Source organism: Macaca mulatta, chromosome 13, assembly GCF_049350105.2.
Source record: "Macaca mulatta isolate MMU2019108-1 chromosome 13, T2T-MMU8v2.0, whole genome shotgun sequence".
NCBI lineage: Eukaryota > Metazoa > Chordata > Mammalia > Primates > Cercopithecidae > Macaca > Macaca mulatta.
Window position 1 is genome coordinate 104726711 of NC_133418.1, and position 21774 is coordinate 104748484.

The window sequence follows — 21774 nt, forward strand, 5'->3', positions numbered from 1 at the left end:
TCAGAAAAAATACCTGTCAGGTACTATTTTTAGTACCTGAGTAATGAAATAATCTGTACACCAAAACCCTGTGACATGAATTTACCTATATAACAAACCTGCACATGTACCCCCCCGAATCTAGAATAAAAGTTTAAAAATAATAAAATTCTGAATTTTCATTTAAAATGGAGGATAGATTAACCATAGAAATTTTTAGTCTTAATTTGTGCTAGATGATCGTGACTGATTTATTTAATTGCAGGTCAGCCTAGCTTTATTAGATATCTGCCACACCCAGGAAGGAAGTAGTAGACTGTCTTGGTAAGATAGAGCTCCCAGAAAGGGAGCAGATCTTTAAATGTTTTGATTTCGACTTCATAAGTAATGGGGAGAGGCTTAGGTCTAAGAAACTGTTAAGGGAAAATTAGCTGGTGTATAAGGAGTATAACATGCAGGAGTGACAGTGTTGGCAAATTAAAGATCATAGTTAAATGCTTTTTTTTCTTTTTAAGAGGGTGTTGCTCTGTTGCCTAGGCTGGTGTGCAGTGGCACGATCTTAGCTCGCTGCTGTCTCAAACTTTTGGGCCAAAAAGATCCTTCCACGTCCTCCTCCCGAGTAGCTAGGACTACAGGCTCACACCATCACATCTGGCTAATTTTTCTTTATTTTTTTTTCCCTGAGACGAAGTCTCATTCTGTCGCCCAGGCTGGAGTGCAGTGGCCCAATCTTGGCTCACTGCAAACTCCGCCTCCCAGGTTCAAGTGATTCTCCTGCCTCAGCCTCCTGAGTAGCTGGGATAATAGGTACCTGCCACCACACCCTGCTAATTTTCCTATTTTTAGTAGAGATGGGGTTTCACCATGTTGGCCAGGCTGGTCTTGAAATCTTACCTCAGGTGATCTGCCCACCTCAGCCTCCCAAAGTGCTGGGATTAGGGCATGAGCCATCATGCCTGGCCAGGTCTGGCTAGTTTTTAAAACTTTTTTTTTTTTTTTTAGAGATGGGGTCTCACTATGTTGCCCAGGCTGGTCTCGGAATTTCTGCCTTCAAGTGATCCTCCTGCCTCAGGCGTGAGCCACCTTGTTCGGCCCATAGTTGTGTTAAAGTAGTTAGCATATCTTTTTACTGATTATATTTTAAAATGTTTCCAGGTAGTAAAATCTGAGAGGCGTCCAGCTAGATCATGTATTTTACAAATATTTTCCTTTTTTTATTTAAGTTAATACAGTTTGCTTAAGCTCTGCAGAATGACCAAAGTAATAATGAAAACAAGTTTTGCATGATAATTACCCAATTATCATTATTTTTTCAGTATTAATCACGAGATATTTTATTATTCTCTAAATCATGAAAATATATTAGAAGATTTAATGCTTCTATATGGTGTTTCATTTCATTACTGTTAAAATAATTGCCAAAAAGCTAAAATCTAAAAGGTTAAGGTCTGGAAAATGTGGTGATTTCAACAAAGTAGGTTGCAAATGTTGGCAACAAGTAATTTAGACAGAAATTTTCTTAAAATATTATAAATTTCCTTTGAGTTCAACTAATATGTGATGCATAATATGCCAGGTTTGGAGAATATAAAGATAAATGACATGACGCTTGTCCTCAAGGGTCCCTTGTCCTTTATTTTTCTGAATTAGAATTAACCTATATTAGGTTAGACTCATAATTTTAAATATTTAGTAATTTGGACTGGGATATATCTTTGCTACAAAAGGCATATTTCTTGCTGAGAGCATGTGTGCTTGATAACTTGGTTGATGGAAATGATTTGAAAGTTGCATGCACAACTTATTTACCAGAATGAGAACCAAAGATTTTTAAAATCTTTTATCTTCTTTTTTTTCCCTAAGACCAGCTTATAAGGCTGGCTAATTTTTATATTTTTGGTAGAGATGGGGTTTCACCATGTTGCCGAGGCTGGTCTCGAACTACTGAGGAGCTCAAACAATCTGCCTGCCTTAGCCTCCCAAAGTGCTGTGATTAAAGGCATGAGCCACTGTGCCCAGCCAACCAAAGATTTTTTGAGGTGTTGAAAAGCAAAGCATCCTGAGCACAGCATGACAAAGAGAGATTATTTGAAGATAGATGATAGGGAAACCGTGAAATTTATGATTTCAATTTTTTGTGCCCCTCTTCTCCCAACTCTCATAACATTTTGAAGATGAGTGTTTGTCTTTTACTAGAAACCATGAGAAAATTAGAAATGAATGGAATTTTGTTTACCTAGCGAACATTTATTGAATGCCAGACACATAGAAATATGCATAACACCTTCTTGTTCTCAAGGAATTGTCTTTCTAAGAGAATCTCTTTCTATGACTGCAGGAGACTTGACATACTCCCTCTCAGCAGAACCACATTACTTGTGATTATCAAGTTCATTATGTTCTCCAGCACTTCTTGGCATTTGAACTTTCTGGTTTCTGTAACTGAAATGTCCTGTCACTCCCACCTCCCCATTGGTTACCTTTTTTTAACCCTTCATTATCAGCTGAAATATCACTTCCATCTGTAATTACAGCACTTTAGGAGATCAAGGCTGGCAGATGCTTGAGGCCACGAGTTTGAGACCAGCTGGGCAATATAGTAAGACCCTGCACCTTCCCACCAAAAAAAAAAAAAAAAAGGAAGCACACTTCCTTTGGTGGCATTGATTCTAAGACTTAGAAGGATTGATGCCCATCTTTCTTATTTTTGCTTTTTTTTTTTTCTTAAATTTTACTTTTTACTTAAAGCTCTGTTGGACTTGAATGCCAATCTTTCAGATCTCATGGTGTCATGGATTATATTTTGGTTGAAGCTCTTTTATTCTATTCTAATTGCCTTTTATTAAACCTATACTCTTGAGAACAGACTGTTCTCGGATTCCTCAGATATAGGTCATTGCTTAGCATACAAGAGAATGAATCAATGTTTCAACTGTATAATGAATGGATGAATGATTGAAAGAGAGGATATAATGACTAATCTCTTATGGATGCAGATACTGAAATGGAAATGTTTTGATTTGGTTTAACAAACATGGCAATCATTTCAAAATTATTACAGTTAATAAAATGATGACTGGCTACCAGTATGAAATTTCAGCCTCAGTAGTTTAAATATTGAGTGTTACACCTGTCACAAACAATCCAGAGGTAGCTGGTAGCTTATGGGTTCTTTCAAAAAAGTTTCCAGCAAAAACTGTTTGAATGTTGCCTCAAATGTGTTACTGTATTTGTATTCCATTAACTCTCAGATCTTAAATACTACCTTTACTTTTCATTCCAAAAGTATGGAGAAAAAAATATATCAAATGAATAATTTTGTTTTAAAATAAATGGAAAACTTTTAAGCTAGAAGATAATTTAGTTTTTTTTAAACCAAGAATAGAAAATTCTGTAGTATTACTGATTTTTCCGGACTTACTCATTTGTGATTATAGCGTTACAGTCATGAGTTCTGTTCTATCCAGTGCATAACTGTGAACTTGAGAAGTGTTTCTGCCAAATTGAAAGTTTATTTTATTTTATTATTTTAATTTGTTTATTTGCAGTGAGGAGCAGAGTCTCCTGTGTCACCCAGGCTGGAGTGCAGTGGCACAATCAAGGCCCACCAAAGCCTTGACCTCCCTGGCTCAGGCAATCCTTTCACCTCATCAGCCTCCTTAGTAGCTGGGACTATTAAGTGCCTGTCACCATGTCCAGCTAATTTTTGTATTCTCAGTAGAGATGGGGTTTCGCCTTTTTGTCCAGGCTGGTCTTGAACTCCTGAGCTCAAGCAGTCCACCTGCCTCAGTCTCCCAAAGTACTGATTACAGGAGTGAGTGACTGCCTCTGGCATTTTTTTTTTTTTTTTTTTTTTGAGACAGAATCTCACTCTGTCACCCAGAGCGGAGTGCAGTGGTGTGAACATGGCTCACTGCAGCCTCAACCTCCTGGGTTCAAGTAATCTTCCCACCTCAGCTCTCAGCTCCTGAGTAGCTGGGACTACAGACCTGTGCTGCCATGCTTGGCTAATTTTTAAACTTTTGGTAGAGATGGGAACTCACCATGTTTCCCATGCTAGTCTTAAACTCCTCTGCCCAAGTGATCCTCCTCAGCTTCCCGAAGTGCTGGGATAACAGGTATGAGCCCCTGCTGTCCAGCCTCTTCTAGGTTTTATCCCTGAAGGTTTATGTTATGAATCGTTACAAATTGTTAAAAGAAGGTTAACTTTTTAAAATGATGTTTATAAGCAACTGATCCTTCAGGTAGTATCTTTTGGGTACTGTGTCTACCTTTATTGACCTTTTTGGTTGTACTGTTCTTAACATAGGTTTTTATCTGTTTATTGCCAAATGGCTCTTTCCATCTGTATTTTCAAGATACGTGCTCCAGCCAGTTAGTCTCAACCAGATGGAGAGCTTTTTATTTATTTTTTATGTTTTTTTTATTATTATTATACTTTAAGTTCTAGGGTACATGTGCACAAAGCACAGGTTTATTACATAGGTATACATGTGCCATGTTGGTTTGCTGGACCCATCAACTCGTCATTTACATTAGGTATTTCTTCTAATGCTATCCCTCCTCCAGCCCCGCAACCCCCAACAGGCCCAGGTGTGTGATGTTCCCCTCCCTGGGTCCATGTGTTCTCATTGTTCAACTCCTACTTATGAGTGAGAACATGCAGTGTTGGGTTTTCTGTCCTTGTGATATTTTGCTGAGAATGATGGTTTCCAGCTTCATCCATGTCCCTGCAAAGGACATCAACTCATCCTTTTTTATGGCTGCATAGTATTCCATGGTGTCTGTGTGCCACGTTTTCTTTATCCAGCCTATTATTCCTGGACATTTGGGTTGCTGCAATAAACATATATGTGCATGTGTTTTTATAATAGCATGATTTGTAATCCTTTGGATATATACCCAGTAATGAGATTACTGAGTCAAATGATATTTCTGGTTCTAGATCCTTGAGGAATCGCCACACTGTCTTCCACAATGGTTGAACTCATTTACACTGCCACCAACAGTGTAAAAGCGTTCCTATTTCTCCATATCCTCTCCACCATCTGTTGTTTACTGACTTTTTAGTGCTCGCCATTCTAACTTGCGTGAGATGGTTTCTCATTGTTGTTTTGATTTGCATTTCTCTGATGACCAGTGGTGATGAGCATTTTTTCATGTATCTGTTGGCTGCATAAATGTCTTTTGAGAAGTATCTGATTATATCTTTCACCCACTTTTTGATGGGGTGTTTTTTTCTTTCAAATTTATTTAAGTTCTTTGTAGATTCTGGGTATTAGCCCTTTGTTGAATGGATAGATTGCAAAAATTTTCCCCCATTCTGTTGGCTGCCTGTTCACTCAGATGATAGTTTATTTTGCTGTGCAGAAGCTCGTTAGTTTAATTAGATCCCATTTGCCAATTTTGGCTTTTGTTGCCATTGCTTTTGGTGTTTTAGTCATGAAGTCTTTGCCCATGCCTACGTCCTGAATGGTATTGCCTAGGTTTTCTTCTGGGGTTTTTATGGTTTTAGGTCTTATATGTAAGTCTTTAATCCATCTTGAGTTAAGTTTTGTATAAGTTGTAAGGAAGGGATCCAGTTTCAGCTTTCTACATATGGCTAGCCAATTTTCCTAGCACCATTTATTAAATAGGGAATCCTTTCCCCATTTCTTGTTTTTGTCAGATTTGTCAAAGATCAGATGGCTATAGATGTGTTATTTTTGAGGCCTCTGTTCTGTTCCATTGGTCTATATATCTGTTTTGGTACCAGTACCGTGCTGTTTTGGTTACTGTAGCCTTGTAGTATAGTTTGAAGTCAGGTAGCGTGATGCCTCCAACTTTGTTCTTTTTGCTTAGGATTGTCTTGGCTGTATGGACTCTTTTATGGTTTCATATGAAATTTAAAGTAGTTTTATCTAATTTTATGAAGAAAGTCAGTGGTAGCTTGATGGGGATAGCATTGAATCTATAAATTACCTTGGGTAGTGGGGCCATTTTCACAATACTGACTCTTCCTAGCCATGAGCATGGAATGTTCTTCCATTTGTTTGTGTCCTATGAAGAACTTTAAAGATTATAGTAATAACATTGAAAATAAAGCAATGTGCTGATTTTTCTTCAGTATATTCATTTGTGTAACTACATTTTGTTTAACTTAAAAGTACATGTATGTAATTGTATTTTTTCTTCCAAACAGACCATTCAATGTCCCAGCCTATTATGGTACAGAGAAGATCTGGACAGGGTTTTCATGGAAACAGTGAAGTAAATGCAATACTGTCTCCGCGATCAGAAAGTGGAGGCCTTGGTGTGAGCATGGTAGAATATGTATTAAGTTCTTCTCCTGCTGATAAATTGGATTCTCGATTTAGGAAGGGAAATTTTGTAAGTATTTTGAATAAAGAAGTATTTAATATTTGCTTGAGAGTTATTTGGTTACATTACTTTTTATTTTTAATTCAGTTTATTTTTCTGTGCCCTTCCTATAGCTAAGGGAAATTTTGTAACTATTATTGCTATTTTTCTGCTTAGCCACTTGAAGAAGGTGAAATGATAGAACCATTGGAAATATGTATGATTTGAACCATGTTACAGAAGTCAAATCATACTAATTTTAAAACATAATCTGCAAAATTAAAATTGCTTATTCCTGGTAGTGCTTGATGTGAAAGTAGCTAAACAAAATCTTCTACGCATTATTTTAATCTAGTTTGTGGTGTTAACTGCTTTTCCAGCACCGCTATAGTTAAGGTTGCCTTAGCCCTTCTGTTATAAATAACTAGTTTGTACTCAATTTTTGGGCCTTTGATGAATTAATTGACTACTAAATTAAATAAGATTCAATGCTTTTATTGTTTACATGCACTGTAGTGTAGTGTTAGGTCACCTTATGGTGCCTTTTATTTTTGTGTTCTATTAAATATTCAGAATCAAACAGATTCTTTTTCCTCAGGGCACTAGAGATGCTGAAACAGATGGACCTGAGAAAGGAGATCAAAAAGGCAAGGCTTCTCCATTTGAGGAGGACCAAAACAGAGATCTTAAACAAGGAGATGATGATGATTCTAAAATAAATGGCAGAGGTTTGCCAAATGGAATGGATGCCGATTGCAAAGATTTTAAGTAAGATTTTAACTTTCTCAAGAAGAAAAGCGTATCTTTTTAGGGATTACTACTATTAGTTGATGTGACTGATTTAGACATTTTCATCATTTAGGTTTATTTCCTTTGAACTTTGTGTTAATCTGGACAAATTTTATTTTTTTACTATAAAGAAAATTTGTGATTATGAACCATTTAAAAAAAATAATCTTCAAACCAGCCTCTGAAACAGTGCATTCTGTTGAAGGAGTAATGTTAGAAGCTGCACTTACTTTTCTGTTAATATAATAGTCCAAATTTGAACTTTTTCCTTTCTGTTAAATTTTAGTGAAGTGTAGGTTTACTCTGATTTTTTTTTCCCTCTTGGGAGTGCTTTTGAGCACCTTTCAGTGGAGTTTTCTTCCTTCTGAGTATTTATGCCCTGCCTCCCATTTAACTTTTAATCTTAGAAAAGAGGAGACAAAATTAGCTTAGGAGTAGTAATCTTTCTTACAATATATGAGTTTGTGCTAATACTTAAGATTATTCCTGCAAATCGCAAGTGGGGAGCATATTAGAGACTTTTAAAAGTTAGCTTTAAGCTCATAATTTTTTATATTATAGCTTTTTGTTGTCTTTTTATGTAGCTTTTTATTGTTTTTTTATGGCAGTTAAATAAGTACTTTAGCCTTTGGTCTTAGATTAGACAGTGTACCTTTATCTACATATTAGGTAATTGTTTCTTTGTATTGATTTTCTGTAATATTTCAATAATGAGGTGCTTTGGAGCCTGTATCTGAAAATGAGCTGTTTCTTTGAGGTCCTCTGACCGTGGAATCTTACATAAAAGAGTATTAGGTATATGGTGGGTGGTATTCTTTTACATTTATTGCCTTTTATTATCAAAAGCAAAGTAACAATGCTTCTTAAAAACAGTGCCATTTCTATCTGTTCTGAGTGCAAAAAAGCATCCAAAACCAGTAAACCTCTTTTGACAAGAAATACATTTAATGTTATTCAGATTTAGAACTTTATTCTGAGTTTGTTCTTCACTATTACCTAATCTAAGTTTTAGTTAAGGAAATGCATTTAAAATTCAGTTGATGATAAACCCTTCAGAGTATACATTTATAATTGAAGTGTTAATACACCATTAACTATAGCAAGAAAATAGCACCACTGATAGCATTACTTTTTTTCATAATGTCCTCTATTTTTGTTTTATATGAGTTACTTTGTGTGAGAGGTTATACTTCTCCCCTGAAATATTAATGTGGATTTTACATTTATTAGCATTCTAATTTTATTCCATTAAGTTTTAGATATGTGTTTTAAATTGCTAATTATTTTAGATACAGTGTTAGTTATTACTTGGCAGTGTTAAAATGTATTAACACAAACAGCTGTGGTCATATGGTCACTATGCCAGCACATCATTAATTTCTACATTAACTGATATGTCATCAATATGTACATTATTGGAGTATAACAGAAATCAATAACATAACTATTGGACACTTACTTTTTTAAAGAAAAATTGGCTGATTTTAAAGAAAATCCTTTTAGTTTTTTCTTTCCATATGTTCCAAATGAAAAATGAGCCTTTGGAATGTTCACATACAAAATTAGGTGTGGTTTAAAGGGAAAGGAGTTTGAAATCTTCTGATTTTGCAAGGACAAAATGGTTGATGTTTAAATGAAATGTTAAGTTTGCTTGTATACCTATAGAGAACAATTCTTGTAATCAAGAAATTGCTTTGTAAACTATATGTTAGCAAATTTATTCGAATCCAGACCACCTGAAGTTGGGAAGAGTTAGATAGATGTAGCAACTGGCATTAAAAGCCAGGTAGAACAGTGCCATTTACTTAATGTACTCATGCTTGAATATCCTGTTGAATGCATAGTTACTCTGAACAATAAACTCTTTCTTACAAAGGAAAGGATCCTATATAAAATATTTATGTATAAGATAAGCTATAAATGAGGATTGGTCATGAGCTAGAAATGTAAGTTTAGACCATGAAGGTGGTTAGTAAAAAGAGAAGCCAGTACTTAAAATTTAGTCCAGTGTTAATTAATTCCTTGTGAAAATTAAGGAGGCCATATAGTAGTAAGGTCCCTTTTTCTATTTTTTATGTAGAAAGATCCTTTTCTTGCTGTGTATACTTAATTTTTGATAAATGTCATACATTTCCATATCTTTCTGATGGTTTCAACTGAACTATTTGGTATAATAAACATTGTCTTTAGAGGGCTTTCATAGAGGACTTTCACAAATAGTTTCTTTTGTTCTTATTAGTTGGAATCAAAAGGTCATCTCTTAAGTAAGAAAACTGCTGCTTGAAAGATGACATGGCTTGCTCAAAATCATATTTAAAAGACAAAGTCAGGAGTCAGCCTTTTGACTTACCATGTATGGTACCCCTTTCCTGTTGCATCCCACATTTTGGCCCCTTAAATAATGAAGACCATAATGATCTCTTATGGCCAAATTTTTTTCTTAAGTATTATTAAGCAGGATGTTATGGCAAAATTATGTGTTGGCGGGGCAGGACAGCAGTATGGTAAGTAGGTTTTGGTTTTGAGCTTTTTCGTATTTGCCACTTAATAATCTGCTGTTTATACACTGTTTGTGACTATGACTTGAGACAGAGATTTCAGGTAGTATAAGCCTAAGTTGTGATACTGGCCAGTTTTTCTAATCTGTAAAATTGCGTTATATCTTTATGTTATTCAGATTGAAGAGAGTAATCATTAATAATATTTTTAAAATCCTCAAATCATGCCAGCTCTTAAGAGGAAAGTTATATTAAATAGAAAAAAATGCAATAAGATGGCATAGTGACCCAGAATGCCTTATTCACTGTATTTTATAACCATTTGTTCTTCATGATTTTTCTATTTTCCCATTTCACCATTTGACTTGTTACTTTTATTTATAAGGCTTTTCTATTTCCTTTATATAGTCGTACTCCTGGAAGTCGTCAAGCCTCTCCAACTGAAGTAGTTGAGCGCTTGGGCCCCAATACTAATCCCTCAGAAGGACTGGGGCCTCTTCCTAATCCTACAGCTAATAAACCACTTGTTGAAGAATTTTCAAATCCTGAAACTCAGAATCTGGATGCCATGGAACAAGTTGGTCTGGAATCCTTACAGTTTGACTATCCTGGTAATCAGGTACCAATGGACTCTTCAGGAGCTACTGTAGGCCTTTTTGACTACAATTCCCAGCAGCAGGTAAAAGCATGCTCTTTCTTTAAGAAGGTCCTCTTAGTTATATACTGGTTTAGCCTGAAGTGCTATGTGGCATTGAAAGAATGGTAGGAGTGTTTGAGTACTAAATGTTTTATTGATTAAAGTGTCCTTGTATTTGAGAAAGTGCTCCCCCCCCCAAAAAAAAAAAAGTTTAAAATGTTTTATTCAGATTTCTAATTAGAAATGAAAGATTTTGACACTAATCTTTGTGTTAAATATTTTCCCTAATAGCTCTTTCAGAGGACTAATGCACTAACAGTTCAGCAGTTAACTGCAGCTCAACAGCAGCAATATGCATTAGCAGCAGCTCAGCAGCCACATATAGGTGAGTCTTCGTCATTTTGACCAAAGTCTTGTTAAAATATCTAGGATGTTTCACTTCTCATTTACTGATTGGTGAGGTTTTGTTACTTTTTGAAACATCTGAGATCAACAAGTAATAGGTTGTATGACAAAGGTATTCATTAACTAGGGAATTGTTTCTGATTATTATTTGCATCACTAGTTAAATTAAATAAAAATCTGTAATTTTATAAAAGTTGTCATCACGTAAGTTTTTCTCCAATGTGAAGTTGAGAAAGTCGAACACCTGGAAATTCAAATTTAGTTACTTGTGTCCATTATCAAGTCAGTATGTTCATTTAAATTTTTTTGTAAAATATTTTTTTCCACGAAGTTATTTGGTCTTTGACTTTTAATCTGCTAGTATTTAAGCTTGGTACATTATGTTGTCTGTACTGGGTCTCCCCCCTACCTCCCACAGTAATAATATGGGAATAATTTCCCTATACCCTTTACCCAGTTTCCCCTAATGGCTACACTTAAATAATTATAGTACAGTATCAAAAACAGTAATATGATATTGTTTATCACGTGTAGATTTGTGTAACCATTTTTATAAAAGCCGGTCTGATTTTGGGTAAGTTTGTATGAATACTATTCAACATCAGTCTGTGGAAGGGGGTTCTCTTTCCTTAATGTCATATTGTTCCATGTTAGTGCAGTAAGGCTTCGTAAGCCCTAATTTTTATTTTTCGGTTTTTTTTGTTTGTTTGTTTGTTTTGGAGACAGAGTCTCACTCTCACCCAGGCTGGAATACAGTGGCGCCGTCTCGGCTCACTGCAGCCTCCACCTCCTGGGTTCAAGAGATTCTCCTGCCTCAGCCTTCTGAGTAGCTGGGATCACAGGTGCCTGCCACCACACCTGGCTAATGTTTGTATTTTTAGTAGAGACGGGGATTTTACCATGTTGGCCAGGCTGGTCTCGAACTCCTGATCTCAGGTGATCACAACCCCCCCCTTGGCCTCTCAAAGTGCTGGGATTGCAGGTGTGAGTCGCCATGTCTGGCCTATTTTTTGTTTTCATCAAAAATGTCAGGCTGCACGGTGGTGCCCTCCTTTAATCCCAGCACTTTGGGAGGCCGACGCAGGTGGATCGCCTGAGGTCAGGAGTTCGAGACCAGCCTGGCCAACGTGGTAAAACCCTGTCTCTGCAAAATTAGAAAAATTAGCTGGGCATGGCAGTGGGAGTCTGTAATCCCGGCTACTTGGGTGTCTGAGGCAGGAGAATTGCTTGAACTTGGGAGGCAGAGGCTGCAGTGAACCAAGATTGCACCACTGCATTCCAGCCTAGGTGACAGAGATAGACTCCGCTCAAAAAACAAAAACAAGTCCACATATATATATGAGTGCCAATTATAGCATGTCCTCTGGCCCTGTTTCATTCCTCTTTTTCCCTCTCTCTTTCCTCTTTTTTTCCCCACCCCCTTTATCCCTCATTTGTCCTCTTATGTTAGAAATGTACTGATTCCTGTCTATTCATGGATAGCACAACAGTTTTTATTTCTTGAGGCTTTATGTTATAATATTTGACAGGCTAAACATCTATTACTCTTCTTTTTTTGGAGTTTTAAGTTTTTGGTTCTTATTTGCTTTTTTGTATGAACTTCAAAATTAGCTTATCTACTTCCAGAAGATGGGGTTAAATTTTGTAATTTACTTAGGGAAATTTGACATCTTTATGACATCAAGCATCAGCTTTTGTTGTCGTCGTCGTTCTTGTTTTTTTGACAGGGGGTCTCACTGTTTCACCCAGCCTGGAGTGCCGTGGTGCAGTCTTGGCTCACTGCAACTGTTGCCTTCTGGGCTCAAGTGATCCTTTCACCTCAGCCTCCCGAGTAGCTGGGACCACAGGCACACGCCACCACACCTGGCTAATTTTTTGTAGAGACAGGGTTTTACCATGTTGCCCAGGCTGGTCCTGAGCTCAAGTGATCCACCCACCTCAACCTCCTAAAGTGCTGGGATTAGAGGCGTAAGCTACCGTGCCCTGCTGACATCAAGTATTCTTGTCCAGGGCATGATGTGTCTTTATTTTTGTTCAAGTTTACTGTAGTGTCATTTGAGTACTTTAAAATTTTTCTTACATGGGTTTGCATATTTTAAGTTTATTTTATGTTTTGTTATCGTAAATGACTTTCTTCCTGTCTTTCATTGTAGCTTTAAAGTGTTATCTATGAAAACTCAAGTACCATGTATCAGATTTCATGAATGATAATTTAAAATAATTGAATCATCTTCCCATTCTTGGAATAAAAAGACTTGTATATAACAATTATTATTTCTTTTAACATTACCCTTTTAATTTGCTAGTATTTCATTTAGGATTTTTGCATCTATATAGTTAGCTGAAATTAGTCTCTGTATTTGCAGGTTTTTCACATTTTTTGGTGTCAGCATTCTTGCTTCACAAAAATAATTTTAGATAGGTCTTTCTCCCCCACCCCGCCCAACACAGCATCTTACTGTCACCCAGACTGGAGTGCAGTGGTACAGCCTCAACTTCCTAGGCTGAAGCAATCCTTTCATCTCAGCCTCCAAGGTAGCTTGGGACTATAGGCTGGACCAATGATGCCTGGTGCATTTTTTGTAGAGATGGGGATTCACCCTATTGCCCAGGCTGTTCTCAAACTCCTGGGCTCAAGTAATCCAGTGACTTGGCCTCCCAAAGTGCTGAGATTATAGACATGAGCCACTGCACCCAGCCCAGCTATTTCTCTTTTATTTTAATGCCTTAGAGTATTTTAATAATATTGGACAAGTAATCTTTAAAGATGTGGCAGAACTTTTTTGTGTGTGAAACCTAATATAAATAAATTTGAAAACCTAGAAAGCATAATTTATCAAAATTGACCCCACATTTTAACTCAATTCCACAGTTAAGCGTATTCATTGTTGACAATCTTTTTGATCCAGGTTTGCCTGGTCACCTGTTAGGTGGCCAGTAGCTCATTTAGAAAAGGACTAGTCAATAGAAAAATGTATAATATGTACCATATAATTTGCAGTTATTTAGTAATCACATTTTTAAAAATTAAAAATAGGTGAAATTAATTTGAATATTTTATTTAGCTCGTATCCAAAATATTGCAAAATATAATCAGTATGGAACTTACTGATGAGAATTTTTGCATTCTTTTCTTCATATTGTTTTTGAAATATAGCTGATCTCAAGTCAGCTTTGAATATAGCTGATCTCAAACTAGTCACATTTTTAAATGCACAGTGACTATATGTGGAAAATTTTTAGAGTGTGAGTCGACAAATGTCTTCTCTACAAAGGGCTGTTGAATATTTAAAGCTTTGCATCCCATATGGGTTCAGTCACGACCACTCCACTGTGCTGGTAAAGCATGAAAATGGTCATTAGATGATGCATAAATATTGCTGTGTTCCAGTAAAACTTCACTTATGGGTACTGAAATAAGAATTTCAAATAATTTTCATGTGTTTGAATTTTATTTTTTTGAACCATTTAAAAATACTAAAACTATTCTTAGCTAGTTTGTACAAAAATAGGTAAGACACAGGCTTAACCCATGTACTCGACCAGATAGAAATAATAGGATAGAATGAAAACAAAAAGGCAGGGTTGTGTAGTTGATTGTGGAGTTCCTAGAGTACGAGGAGTTGAGGGAGAATCCATATGGGGGTAAATTGGGAATAAAGCCAGGTGACCTGCAGATGGCTAGAAGAGGAATAAACAAACCAAAATGGGCCTATGCAGTACAGGCATTGGGGTTTGAGTTATAGTAACCATGTAAGAACTCCTCCAGCTAATAAAAGACTTGGCTTGGAGATTTGATCCTGTAGTATGTAGTTGAGGCAATAATTCTGATACCACATAATGGACAATTGAGTGCACAAGAAACTCTCATGTAAGATAATGTTCCAAACGAAAATGACAGTACAAACAAGAAAGATGAGCCAGAAAACATGTCGCAGGGTTCTAAGATAGGGAAGGGAACTTTAAAGTTGTGCAAAGAACGTAAGAGTGTATTCCGAACCTTAAGAGATGAAGGATGTGTGAGCCATCAGAGATCATCAAAAGTCTTAACAGACTGCTGTGAAAAGGAGCCATTTCATGGTCTTGTAAATAAGTCATTGAAAAAATAGTTCTAGGTGAGCTGCATTATTGGCTATCACCTACCACTAAATGAATTAGGAAATAAAACGTAGTTGGTCGCCCAGAGCACTGAAATTCCCTGTGGTAATCAAGACATGGGATATATAAAGGAGAAATGAAAAGCTATGGAATGAATTAGGGAGTAAGTAAAAATGTACAAAGTATTTGTAAAGAAAACTGTAAACTTTCCCAGAAGTCTTGAATAAATGGAGACACGTGATTTTTTCTGGGCAAAACTCAGCATTATAAAAATGTCAGTTTTCCCTAAATTAATGTGTGTATTTAATATACTCTTGGTCAGAATCCCAGCAGGTTTTTTTTTTTAAACTTGAAAGCTTGATTTTGATGTTTGTCTCAGAAAAGTAAATGGTACTTTTCTCTTACCCAGGCTTGGAGTGCAGTGGCATGATCATGGCTGATTGCAGCCTCGACCTCCCAGGCTCAAGCAATCCTCCCAGAAAAACTAGAAAATTAATGGAAAACTAAAATTAAAGTGGAAGAGGAGGACTTGCTCAACCATACTGTTTCCGAGCAAAAGGGCTCACTGCCTGATGCAGTAGAAGGCAATGCTGTCTACCAGGTTTTTGAGAAAAGAAAAGCTTTTTTTGTAGGTCAACCAACAAGGAGACAGGAGTCCAGCTCAATTTTATCTTTCTGTGCTGGCTTTAAGGGAGTAATTTTTATTAAAAAGGCCTTAGGCGATGGATTTTGAGATTATTTAGTGATTGGTGGAAGAAAAGGGAGGCCTGGAAAGTCCTTAGCATGCACAGCTATCTCTTCATGCCTCCCGATGGGTCGCATGTGCAGATTGCAGGAGAGTTAGTATGAAACATGGTGGAAATTTGGGCTGTGATGTCAGCAAGCTTGTTCTGCACAGACTGCAGTCGGCCATGTTGGTTTTAACTGATGTCAGCCAGTTGTGTTATCTTATAAGCAGAGAGTTTCTGCATTTCTTTCTACAAATTCATTCTTTTCATATCTGCCATCCTGCAAACTCAGGAATTTTCATTAGTCACTGCTTTAACTTTTTGGAGCGCAGTTTTAGTTTTTTAAAACAATTATTACTAATGACGATTAAAATAGTGTGATATTGGACTCAAAATATATGAGTAGATCATTGAACAAGATTACTTTGAATTTTCATTAATCACTGCTTTCTTTAACTTTTTGGAGCACAGTTTGAATTTTTAAAAACAATTATTACTTATGACTATTAAAATAGTATGGTACTGGACTCAAAATATATGAGCAGATCATTGAACAAGATTACTTTGAAATAGATCTGTATGTGCATGCTTGCTTGTTTAGGGTAGAGTGGTGAGATGAATTTCAAATCAATGCCAAAAGAATGATTATTTGGAAAATAGCTTGTGGGGGTTATTGGGTCTCATTCCTAATGGATTGAAATTTTTAATGAGAAAAACAAAAGCATAAAAGATTTAATTTTTAATTTACCTATTAGGTTGGCGAGTCTTCAAAATGTTTGATAATGTTCTGTTTTGGCAGGAGTGTAAGTGGCACTCATACTTTTGGAATCTAAACTGCTACAGTTTTCCTGGAAAATAATCTAGAAAAGTGGATCAATAATTTATATGACAAAAACAGAAAAGTCAGATGTGGTGGCACCTGCTTTTATTCTCCGCTACTGGAGGTTGAGGCGGGAACATCAGTTGAGCCTAGGAGTTCGAGACCAGCATGAACTCTGCAACATAGTGAGACATCATGTCTTAAAAAAGAGAATTTGTTTTTGTTCATTGAAGTAAATTTTTGTAAGGATATAGTAATGTACACACCTGTGTATCTAAAGGGATAATAGCATTATTTATAGCGAAAGATTATGAACCATCTAAATATGTAAAGGTAGTAGACTGATAATATCATGTTCCTTCTATACAGAAGAGTACATAATATGTAGCCATTAAAAAGAATGAGTGGCTGGGCACAGTGGCTCATGCCTGTAATCCCAATATTGTGGGGAGGTCAAGGAGGGTAAATCGCTTGAGCCCAGGAGTTTGAGACCAGCTTGGGCAATATGGTGAAACCCTGTCTCTAAAAAAATTAGCCAGGTATGGTAGTGCGTACCTGTGGTCCCAGCTACTTAGGAGACTGAGGTGGGAGGATCACTTGAGCCTGGGAGGTGAAGGCTGAAATTAGCGATGATTATGCCACTGCACTCTAAGCCTGGATGACAGAGCAAGACCTTGTCTCAAAAAAAAAAAAAAAAAAAGATGAGCTAGGTATGTATCTATAGACAGATTTATGATTAATTAGTAGGTGAAAAAGTATATTAAAGTACTGTTATAGATTAGAGTACAAAATGTATGAGTATGTAAGCATTTAAAAGTATGTATACATATCAGGAAAGGTTACATGAGGATTTTCAGTTTCCTCTTTATGTCTTCCAGTATTTGAATTTTTAATAACAATCTTTTTATCATAAAACTATAGAATACTAAATTATCCTGACTTTTAGATTTTTTAGTGGTATAAGTAGAACAGGAATCCTAATACATTGTTTTCTACTTTTGTGCTAAAGATAATTCATGATAGATGAAGCTGCAAACCAAAAGATATCCGAGACAGGTCTCAATCAATTTAGAAAGTTTATTTTGCCAAGTTTAAGAACATACCCATGTCACAGCCTCAGGAGGTCCTGACAACATGTGCCCAAGGTGGTTGGGGCACAACTTAGTTTTACACATTTTAGGGAGACATGAGATACCAGTCAGTATGCCTAAGATGTACATTGGTTTGGTCCGGAAATATGGAACAACTGGAAGCTGGGTGGAGGCTACCAAGGCATAGGTAAATAAGAGACAAATGATTGCATTCTTTTGAGTTTCTGATGAGTTTTTCACTGAATGCACAATTTACAGGAATAATCACGCGTTAGTCTGGCTTAGTGAAGAAATCAGATATGCTTTTTTCTCATGTAAGCAGAGGGATGACCTTGAGCTCTGCCTGTCCTTTGTCCATGAGGAATTTTCTTGCGGGCAAACTGTGAGGCAGATATGTAGCTTTTTTTCTCTCTTTCAATCTTTATAGCTATCTTACTTAGGAATAGAATGGGAGGCAGGATTTGCCCAATGCAGTTCCCAGCTCAACTTTTCTTTTTGGCTTGGTGATTTTGGGGAGATTTATTTTCACTAACCTGAGTGGAATCTTGCAACCTTTTTGACCTAGGCATAGTTAAAAATAGAACTCAACACATGACTTTAAAATGAAAGGATTTTATTGAACTCATAGTTTAACTCATATTTTCTTCATAAGAAGTATAAACCAAAATACAATTCTAAAGCCCGCAGCAACCATCTGAATGGACTTCTTCCTTGGCCAGGGTGCTCTTAAAATTTAACTTGAGGCTGGGTGCAATGGTTCACGCCTGTAATCCCAGGACTTTGGGAGGCCGAGGCAGGCAGATCATCTGAGGTCGGGAGTTCGCCACCAGCCTGACCAACATGGAGAAACCCCGTCTCTACTAAAAATACAAAATTAGCCAGGTGTGGTGGCACATGCCTGTAATCCCAGCTACTTGGGAGGCTGAGGCAGGAGAATCACTGGAACCCGGGAGGCAGAGGTTGCGGTGAGCCAAGATCATGCTACTGCACTCCAACCTGGGCAACAAGAGCAAAACTCCCCATCTCGGGGGGGAAAAAAAAAAATTTAACCTGAAAGACTGGTTCAGGCTGTGATGGGAAGTGGGAGTTGGACATGCTTCATTATACCTCTCCAGCATTAATGTCAACGCAGACCTTAAGTCTGATAAGGAACAGAGTCTATTCTCTCTGAAGCCTGCTACCTGGAGGATTCATCTGAATGATAAAATTGTAGTTCCACAACCTCTTATCGCAACCCAAGTATTTCCTTTCTGTTGATCCCAGGTCTTTAGATAAACTCAACCAATTTGTCAACCAGAAAATTTTAAAATGTACCTAGAACCCTCATATTTGGCTCAGAATAAATCTCTTCAAATAATTCACCGAGTTTGACTCTTTTCATAGATAAAAGCAGGTTTCTTAAATGACTGTGTTGTGCCTAGACATGAAATCAGTGTTGAGGCTTGTATTTTTTTAAATTAAATAGGCTATAGAAAATGATTTTGTGTAGGGAAAACTCTAAAACTATGTTGTTGTTATTTATTTAGGAGACAGAGTCTTACACTGTTGGCCCGGCTGGAGTGCAGTGGTGTGATCTTGGCTCACTGCAACCTCCACTTCCTGGATTCAAGCAATTCTCATGCCTCAGCTTCCTGAGTAGCTGGGATTACAGGCATGCACTACCACACCCAGCTAATTTTTATATTTTTAATAGAGACAGGGTTTCACTGTTGGCCAGGCCGGTCTTGAACTCCTGGCCTCAAGTGATCTGCCTACCTCGGCCTCCCAAAGTCCTGGGATCACAGGTGTGAGCCACCATGCCTGGCCTAAAACCTTGTTTTTCCTCTACTCTCAAGCCGTGACAACATAGACTTACTTCTGTGACCCATGTGTGGGTGGTTTTCTCCACACACCAAACAGGAGACACCAGCTGGGTGTCCTCTAATACAGTTCCAACGCTGTTTACCCAGAGACAGTGTCAGATCCCAGAAGTTGAGGCCTCAGTCTCCAAGACTGCTTTCCACCCCCAACACAACACTAGTCGCAAGTCTGGGCCTCCAGAACGTCTGACCGACTGGCTTCAAGTTGGAGTTCCCACAAACCCCTCTTTGGGTTTCATTTGCTGGAGTGCCTCACAGTACACTTACTTTTACTGGTTTATTACGAAAGATAATGTAAAGGATACAGGTGTACAGAGCTGCTGGGTATGGCGAGGTATGGAGGAAGGGGTGCGGAGCTTCCATGCCCTCCCTGGGCGTGCCCCGCTTCAGGAGCCTGAATTTTGATTTTAAGGCCTAGTAAGATATATTTTCCTTTTGAATACTTTTTAAAAATATTACTATTATCATTATTTATTATTATTATTATTATTATATTTTTTTGAGATGGAGTCTCACCCTCTTGCCCAGACTGGAGTACAGTAGTGTGATCTCGTCTCACTGCAACCTCTGCCTCCCGGGTTCAAGTGATTCTGCTGCCTCAGCCTCCTGAGTAGCTGGGATTACAGGCGTCTGCCACCACTCCCGGCTAATTTTTTTGTATTTTTAGTAGAGACGGGGTTTCACCATGTTGGCCAGGCTGGTCTTGAACTCCTGACCTCAGTTGTTCCACCCGCCTTGGCCTCCCAAAGCGCTGGAATTACAAGCATGACGAGCCACCACACTTGGCCTATTATTTTTTATTTATTTTTGAGACAGGATCTCGTGAAGTAATTTTTTCCAGTAGCTATGGTTGAAAGACCTACACAGTAATTCCTCAACATCTGAGAGTTTCTTCTCTCTTGAATGAGTACTGCAAATGTATATTTTTAGATCTTTTTCAGCCTTTACTAAATTCATATGGTGAACATATGTTACACTCAAAAGTGAGTGTAACTGGCCTTTCAGCTCTTTCTTGTTTCCCTATTGACTGTAGGGTAAAGTCCAAACTACTTAGCATGAGCCAGGAAGCTCTTCATTGGTCTTCATGATGGTTATAGCTCCAGTTTTATTTTATCTTACACTATACCTCATTCATTTTACTCGCCCCTTCCAAAGTTTATTAGATGTTCCTCCTCTCTATGCCCAGAGCACTTAATATGCTATATTCTGTTTGCTAATATACCTGTTTTTCTCACCAGATGGAATGCTTTGTGAGGGCAGATTGTATATTCCTGCCTCACTGAACCCCTACCTCATAATGTGACTTTATAAGATTGAGTGAAAAGCTACTATTTACCAGTAGCAGTTCTAGCTCTCACATTTATTTTGTGCCAGTCTCGTGCTAGTACTGTGCAGTCATTTACTTTTTATTTTTGAATTTATATTTTTATTTTCTATAACATACCCCTAGAGACAGTACAGTTATGTCATAATTGGTATTACATTTAATTCTCATAACAATTCTATAAAACAGCTGTTTCTTAAATGAAAACTTTAGAATTAGTGGTACATGCCCAAGGTCACTTAGTGAAAATGTAACCATTATGCCCACTCTACTCCCCGCCCCCATTCCACACCAGATTCAGAGTAGAAATGTTTTTATCTAATGAAAAAAATCATACTTCACATTGTTGTTTATTATTTCTCCCCTTTTAAAATATAGCTGGTGTATTCTCAGCAGGCCTTGCTCCAGCTGCATTTGTGCCAAATCCGTACATTATTAGTGCTGCTCCTCCAGGAACCGATCCGTATACTGCAGCAGGATTGGCTGCAGCAGCTACATTAGCAGGTAACATACTGTTCGTTTATCTTTATTATGGCTACTTTTCAATGTATTTAGTTTTGGGTGTAAGCTTTATTTTTATCTATTTGGGCAATTTGAAATTTCTGAGAAAAACTGAAACATTATCCAGAATGAACTAAAGTTTCCAGGAAGTTAGTATTATTTTTCAGTTGTAATGCTTCAGGGAAACGCTTACGCAATAACTTTTCCTCCTATACGTAATTGGCTTACATTTCAGCTTTATAGTTTTAGAAATCTATTGTCAACCATGAATCTCCATTTTAATGACCAACCCCATTACCCACAGAGACAATGCAAAGTAAAATTACTTCTCAGAAAATAAAATAAAGGTAGGTGTCCTGCATATATAGGTCAGGGATAGAATAGAGTAAGCTAAACAGATATGGTAATTTTGAGAAAATATGTGTCTAGAATTTCTCGAGCAATGCTAAAATGTACAAACAAGCTAGGGGACAAAACGTTTGGATCAAGTTAGAAAGAACTGACTAAAAACTGCCCAGCCTGAGACTATCACTCAGAATCTGAAATAAAAGCCAAAGCTGTCCAGATGCAGTGGCTCACACCTGTAATCCTAGCTCTTTGGGATGCCAAAGCGCCCAGCCTGGGCGACAGAGTGAGACTGTCTAAAAACAAAAACAACAAAAAAGCTGTATTTATTGTCTGTAGAAGTAAGGAAAAGTTGTGTGCT

At 37.3% G+C, this 21774-nt stretch overlaps 1 protein-coding gene across 14 annotated transcripts in view; it reads left to right on the forward strand.

Moving 5' to 3' along the window:
- PUM2 (pumilio RNA binding family member 2) overlaps positions 1-21774 on the forward strand; it is a 104893-nt gene that overhangs the window by 32129 nt on the left and 50990 nt on the right. For 13 of the 14 annotated variants that reach the window (XM_077960099.1, XM_015111784.3, XM_077960094.1 and 10 more), the window contains 5 exons: positions 6161-6348; positions 6917-7086; positions 10014-10284; positions 10534-10627; positions 20946-21071. In XM_077960099.1, coding sequence (XP_077816225.1) covers positions 6169-6348; positions 6917-7086; positions 10014-10284; positions 10534-10627; positions 20946-21071 — 841 coding nt within the window. In that variant the 5' untranslated portion in view covers positions 6161-6168. The remainder of the gene's footprint in view (positions 1-6160; positions 6349-6916; positions 7087-10013; positions 10285-10533; positions 10628-20945; positions 21072-21774) is intronic. The other variant, XM_028831949.2, reaches the window with a different exon arrangement.